Genomic DNA, 7,583 nt, shown 5'->3' with positions numbered 1-7,583 from the left:
GTATATATGTGTGTATATATATGTATGTGTATGTATATATGTATGTATATATATGTATGTGTATGTATATATGTATGTATATATATGTATGTGTATGTATATATGTATGTATATATATGTGTGTGTGTGTGTATGTATGTATATGTATGTATGTATATGTATGTATGTATATATGTGTATATGTATGTATGTATATATGTATGTGTATATATGTATGTGTATATATGTATGTGTATATATGTATGTGTATATGTGTATATATGTATGTGTATGTATGTATATGTGTTTGTATGTATGTATATGGATATATATATATATATATATATATATATATATATATATATATATATATATATATACATATCTATATATTTATATATGTGTATGGATATATATGTATACCTATGTGTGTGTATGTATATATATATATATGTGTGCGTGTAGGTATATATAGGTATGTTTAATGGGCCACTATTTGCATGATAGAAATAGATAGGCTAAAGACACTAAGTCAACAGGTTGTTCATGTGATTTAACTATTTTTAGCAGGTTGAGAATGATAGGTTCATTCTTTGATGGATGAATGTGATGTTTATTTTGTAGGGCAATGTTTATTGACCTACTATGGCTTGAGTATTATTGAAGAGGCAAATTGATATAATTGAAGGTGTTTTTGTCAATGTGAGTGAGAGACTTTTAACTTAAGTTGCCAGTGCCATTTACACGGTAGAGAAATTCAATCCTAGGTCCGCTTAATCACATTGGCTTTATATTTCATTCAAAATGAATAATCAGTTCTAACAAAAAATCACGTATATAATAAATCTATGTGTATGACCAGATTATATGTCTTATGGATGTGTTGTTAATATGGACGTGAAATGCAGAAGCAACATGGAGAAGTCAACTCCGTTTGCAACCTTATTGCCTTCCTTCCTATTTGTAGTGGCATCTGGAATACATACTAAATAATTGCCAACATATTGAATTAAAACTTAAGTCCCAACATGCATGAGAATGAATTTCCTGCTTTTTTTTTTTTTTTTACTGCAACTAAGGTCAGAGTTGGTGAAGACTGAATAGAAACATATCGTTGCAAAGAATAATGCATCTACATAAAGTCTGTAAAGATATTGTATAATAAATGAAATTGTTTGTACATTAGTTTTTTTTTTTTTTTATGATACATTAGTGATATAAAAGATAATGATTATACATCATAGGACTGCAGTGTTTTGTTAATGGAACAGTGTTGAAATTACACAATTTGAAAATTAAATTGAGGCATTACTTGAGAATTTCTGTTCACATTTAATTCTATCCCTGTCTAGGGTTTAATAAGTTAGTTCCATTTTTCGCTTGGAATCATTAATGTTGCCAATACTCTGGAAAAAGTCTGTATGTCCCAGTTTGTTATTTCTCTTTTACATTTAAATTTGGTCAAAATGTTTGTGGTATTTAAATAGTTTTATTCCTTGCCTATCTTTCTGCTGGACCACACTTTCACCACTTATTTTTGGTGCCCATGTAGTCACTAGCAGTCATTAACACTTTCTCAACCCTTCTAACTTTCACCTTGCAAAATCTAGTATGTTTACAGCTAGAGGGAGTGAGGGATGCACCAGCACTAGGCTGGTTTTTGTTTCAGGTGAGTAGATTGGTACAATGGGAAATGAAGTTTATTGCTCAAGAACATGGTACCCCATCCAGGCATCAAACTTAGTGGTCCAGATGTTGTGCTTTTTGACTCACATTAATAATTGGGTCTTTGTGTGTGTGTGTGTGTGTGTGCGCGCGCGTGCGCGTGCATGCGTGTTGAGTGAATTACATTGTTATTCCTAAATTTCTATACCACTTACATTGTATATTTCTCTGGAAAATATATTGTCTCTGTATGTTTCAATCAATTTTGAAAATAATAAAAAAGTTAGGTAAGATTTAGTAAAATAATTAACTTATTTGTAATTATATTCATGTTTGGAACATAATGTAAGAAAAGGCACTGACAGTTTTAATTCAAATATGGACATTGTTTTTGAAACAAAGATTTGTATTAGATTTAAAAGTAGTCTAAGGTGAGTTGGTATCAAACAGTTACAAAAAATTACTTTTGTAGCTTCGAAATGTTATATAACTCTAGATGAAGCAAGATTTTTAGTCAGAATACTCGGGAATGAACAGTTAACTGTTTCTTTAAACCTTACTTTGGTAAACTTTACCATCCTACTCTAAGGTTGGATAAATTATCTATGAGTAATATACTAGGCTTAATTCATTTGACTATACGTTTGCTCTGTCTTAAAATGTGGATCTGAGTAAAGTGCTTTAGTTGCTTACAGTTAACTGGACAAGGCCATTTAGTCAGTCATGGTCACACACACTGTGTTGTAGGCCACTCTCCGGAAACAAAACATTGATCTTGGCTAATCCAACAGTCTTCGTGAATTTAAAAACTTATTGAAAATAGTTGAGTTTATTGTGATGTAGGATTATCCGTGGAGGAATTTAGTTGTTTGTATTTATGAAATAGATTTTAAAAGATTTCATGCCAAGTCTGTTTGTAATGATTTGTTTGTGACTTTACACTGCTAAGTTTTAATCTTATTGGTGTCATGTCTGTCTACAAATCAGTGGCTATACTAGCATTTAGGCACTACAATCACTGCTAAAAAATTGGCTGAATACTTAAAATTTTAGTGATGTTGGATAGGGCTATGCTTTCTTGATAGTGCCAAGCTGAATATTTAATTTTATTCCCCAATTTAATTTTTTATATGTGCAAAGTAATCTGATAACATAAGTAATATAACAGAAATGTAATTTTGTTATTGAGTTTATATATCATCATTTAGTATTCATTTTCCATGCTGGCATGGATTAGATAGTAAAACAGGAGCCAATAAACCAGAGAACTGCACTAGGCTCCATTGTCTGTTTTGACATGGTTTCTATGGTTGGATGTCCTTCATAACGCCAACCATTTTACAGAATGTACTGGGTGCTTTTATGTGGCTCCAACACCACCAGGGTTGCCAAGTAACTTATAAGACTTACAAGAGCCTCTTGGCTGGGACAGGGAGTGATACTGAGGGAAGCGGCTTTGTAAGATACTTGGTTACCCCAGTAGGAAAAGAAATGATAGTCAGAGAGAGACAGGCAGAGAAATAGATGGAGTTGGCGATGTGGGTGGGGCTCATACTTACAAGACAGTGGAGGTGAATATGTGATACAGCTGGGGTAGATGGAGATGTTCCATAAGAGTGCGAATTGAGATATTTAGAGACAGGAAAGAGGTGATGGTGAGAGAAATTGGAGTGGCTGAGGACTATGGTAGATATGTGAGGGCATGTAGTATGTGTGCAGGTAGGCACATGAAGGAGAATGGGGGAAGAAGACTGGTTGTGGATAGATTGTGAGGCAGGGTGGGGGCTTGGCCATAGAGGACATGCTTGTATGGCTGTGATTTTACTTAACTTGATGCGTGTCTTCTCAAGCACAGCAAATCACCAGTTGTTTCGGTTCCTTGTCAACTCTTGAGGCTCAGCATCTGAAGATCACTTCTCATCACTTTGTCCCATTGTCTTCCTGGGTCTACTTCTTCCACAGGTTCCCTCCACAATTAGATACCAGCTCTCCTCATCCATATGCATTATATGGCCATGCCAGCACAGTCTTCTCTCTTGCACACTACATCTGATGTCTTTTACACAGTTTTTCTCTTAAAACATAAATGCTTTGTCATACATGCACACTGATATAGCACATACATCAGAGCTTTGCCTGACCTCATGCAGTTAAATTTCACTGCACTTTTGGTACAATAGAAAAAAATATGTTGCATGATAAGTTATAAAACAACTTGTGTTTTGTTGCAAACAACTTGAGCAGTTATTAAATACTTAGCTATATTCCTAGAAAATACCTATGTTGTGTTGAGCTTGCATGAAATAGATTTGCTTGACATGTTTCTCATTGTGAATAATCCATTTATCTAGTTAACCTCATTCTTCTTGTCTAATCTCAAGCTGAAAATATTTCAAAGTAGTGGTTAGGAATGTTAGATATCAATTATTTATTTTTTGCAGTGTACTTAAAAACATAACATATCTTGATATTTTGGTCATCAGTATACTGAAGTGCTATTATTTTTGTTGTTGCTTCTTATCTTTTCAGTACATAACTAGTTTGTGGTTAGAGGATTCATAAGAGCAGTTGGTAATAAACTTGGCAACATGAACAGAAAGCTGAAACTAAACATATCTTTCTCTACAAAAATACATTATCTCTGACCCTTCTTTTTCTGGAGGTGCTTTGTTAGGAATGGACATTCTTAGGAGATTCTTAATCTCAAACAATTATGCATAAGATTGTATTGTTAATAGTTTATCGCAAATACTGAGGCTGTTCTTGTTTTCAGTTCTGCAGATTTCTAGTCTGTTAACTTTGAAATGTCATTGAAGCCTGATTTCTGTACAAGGTTTTACATTTAATAATATTGTATCATATATTGGTAGGTGGGGTTCTAGTTTCCTTTTCTAGTGTCGTTATTTAGCAGCTTGTTGATAATATTGATCTAGGTAGTAAAACCTTCATTGCACACACACCCCATAGTTTCAGAGTATAAATTGTTAATTTTACAATATTTTAGTTTTATCTTGCACCATATGGTGAATAAAAGCAATAAATTGACATTTTGTTGTTCAGCTCTCATTTTCTGCTCTGTGCTAATAGTCTTAAATTACTGTTTAACTTTCAAGTTTCTACAAGCACTTTAATTTCTGAAAGAAAAATAAGGTAAATACAATTATTTGATGGTTTGTAGCTTTCAATTACATCCAAATTAGGACATTGACTTAAATAGTTTTAGTTAATTATGTTGACCCCAATACTTTAGTCTGGTACTTAATAATTCAAACATGGAACATACATTGTAATATTTAGACATCATGCTATATTTGTTTCACAGATTTTTATCCACACACACAACAGGCTCCTTAGAAATTTGCTCTCTATATTTCATTGTCAGGGCATCAATCCAAAGATATTATAGAAGATAATTATCTAAAGCTCTGTTTAGTATGAATGGACCTAGAATATAATGGTTTATTAAGTAAAAGGTTTATCCTTGCATTCAAAAAGCCTTAAGAATGTTTGTTTCAATTTTTTCCAATTTATAATCTATATATTTATTTTAGGAAGAAAGCACCAGAGCGTTCTGGTGTGTATTAGTAGTTTGAAAGCAATTATTTAGACTGTCTTTATGATAAGTGTTATATTTCAGCATTTATTAGTCCTGCTTTTGAATTTACTAACAAAACTACACAGCACAGGTGATTAATCTGAAGTACAGCTAAGCAAGGAACTTTGATCTTGGATCTGCCAGTCACCCAGAAATATAGGAAACCTAATCCTGCCATTCTGATTCCCACAATTTAGAATAAAATGTAAAGGATGAAGAGTGAGCAGAGAATATAACTCAATACCACAGCTTTACACTCATGTCACATTGTCTGAAATGTAGCATAATATACTCCCTAGAAATGCTAACAACAGACTCTCTGTCACTTGACAACAGCAGTTTTCAACCAGAAAAGTTTTTTTGTTTTCGTTAGGTTACACAATTTATGAAGTTCATTGCGGTTTTAATTCTGACTCTAGAAGAAACAGAATAGAGAAAAAGTGTTTGTTCAACTTTTCATCTTTCACCGTTAACAATATGTCAAATGATTTGATTGCTTTTTTGGTTTGTTACATAAATATTTAATGTTTGGGTCAGGTCCTTAATACATAGTTTATCAAATGTGACAGCTGCAGCTCTTTGTCATTGGATGCCATTAGATATGACTAAATGTCATTAAGTAACTTAGTCACTCAGTCAGTGGTGTATTGAAAGGGTTGTAAATAGAAATACCTGTGTCTATTTTGAGGTTGATGTTCACTGCAAGGTTACATAAAAGTAATTTGAAATGTTTCAAAGTGGAATAGGAGATTTAGTTCAGTGGTTTAATGTAGGTGTAGTTGAATAGCCTGGAGTAACTTGGTTACTATGCCAATTTGTCATTCCTGTTTTAAAATTTTTACCTCTTAGATATGATTTATACTAATACTTGTTTTTATTTCTGTTTCTTTTGTGAATCTATTGATCATTAGGTGTTTTGTGCATCTATAATATATCAACTTGTCACAGACATAGATCAACAATGTTATTTAACAATAGAAACCTTAACTGCTGTTACTTTATAGTTTTGTATGTTGTAGAATGACTGTGACAGTCATTGATTCATGTTTGTCATGTTTGTTGCAAATACAGTTAGATGGAATCTCAAACAAATAAATGTATTTAGCATCTCTTGGAAAGTTAACCACTGAATTGAATTTCATTTATCTTTTATCTGTATACGTGTTTCAAAAGGCAAAGTATATGAAAATACAGTAATTAACTGTGATTAAATTTCTAAAGAAACAATCAAATTTTCTGAATGTCTATTTTTTATTTTATATCTCTTGTTACTACGTTTTTATGTCAAGTGATTCTAATTAGAAACTGTTCATTTGTCATTTTCATTTCTTCAAGAGTCTTTTATTCCAATGTTATAGTGATTACATTTAAGCTAAATCTGCCGGCATAAATTTACAAGGTGTTAGAGATTTGATTGTTGCTTTTGTCTTTTTGCAGCTGTTCAAGAAGAACGTCAACGTGTGAAAGAAAAAGGAGAAGGCGAAGTAGAGAGCACCAGCAGTGCAAATGTTGATATGCCTGTTGAACGAATCTTAGAAGCTGAATTAGCTGTAGAACCAAAGATAGAAACATATATTGACACCCAGGTAAGTTTCATTGCAAGAATAACCATCAATTTTGCCGATTTATATTTAAAGATGTTACAATGGCTTGTTGTAATTGAAATATATGTATTGGTTACTTTAGCATTACTGATGCCTAAAATTGAATAATCCTAAAAAAAGAAAGAAGAAAAAAATGGAGTGCAGATGATCATTAAGATTCACCTTACATTAACCTAATTTTCTATAATACTTTTTTAAAATTATTTTTAACTAATTTCCATGAGCACTATACATTTTTAGTTGGTCTTTTCTAGTTAACATATTTTTGAAATATTCTGTTCAATGAGTTTGGAACTAATTTTAATAATAATATTTCAGTGTTTTGGAAAGAAATAAAACAAAGAACAGCTTTATGTAATAAATATTTGTTTTTATTAAAGTCTGAAACATTTGACAAAGAAAGTTTATCCCAATATAAGTACAGTTTGAGAAATAAACAGTTCATGCACACTTATAGTTTTATGATCATTGAAAAAGAAAGAAAAACCAAAAGAACTACATTTTAGGTTAGGTATTTGTTTCTGATAGCATCATTGTGTATGTATGTGACTATAAAAGATATTGCTCTTAATTTGTTTAGTGACAAATTTCTGTCTTATTGAGAAGAGTTTTACAACTGCTATGAAATAGTAATACAACCATCTTTTTACCAATAAATGGAGCATAATTTTTCTTAAATAAAAATTGTGGTGTATAGGGCTTATTGTGTGTGTGTGTGTGTGTGTGTGTGTATATATATA

The 7,583-nt window shown here is 31.9% G+C and overlaps 1 protein-coding gene across 10 annotated transcripts in view; it reads left to right on the top strand.

Moving 5' to 3' along the window:
- LOC106868437 (retinoic acid receptor RXR) overlaps positions 1-7,583 on the top strand; it is a 540,681-nt gene that overhangs the window by 514,486 nt on the left and 18,612 nt on the right. For all 10 annotated transcript variants that reach the window (XR_008265219.1, XM_014913710.2, XM_014913707.2 and 7 more), the window contains one exon: positions 6,677-6,825. Coding sequence is in view for 9 of the 10 variants with exons in the window: in XM_014913710.2 (XP_014769196.1) it covers positions 6,677-6,825 (149 nt within the window). In the remaining variant the exon portion in view is untranslated. The remainder of the gene's footprint in view (positions 1-6,676; positions 6,826-7,583) is intronic.

This window comes from Octopus bimaculoides, chromosome 1 (assembly GCF_001194135.2).
Source record: "Octopus bimaculoides isolate UCB-OBI-ISO-001 chromosome 1, ASM119413v2, whole genome shotgun sequence".
Classification (NCBI taxonomy): Eukaryota; Metazoa; Mollusca; class Cephalopoda; order Octopoda; family Octopodidae; genus Octopus; species Octopus bimaculoides.
The sequence above is the reverse complement of the archived record's forward strand: the minus strand, read 5'-3'. Positions and strand labels throughout refer to the sequence as shown.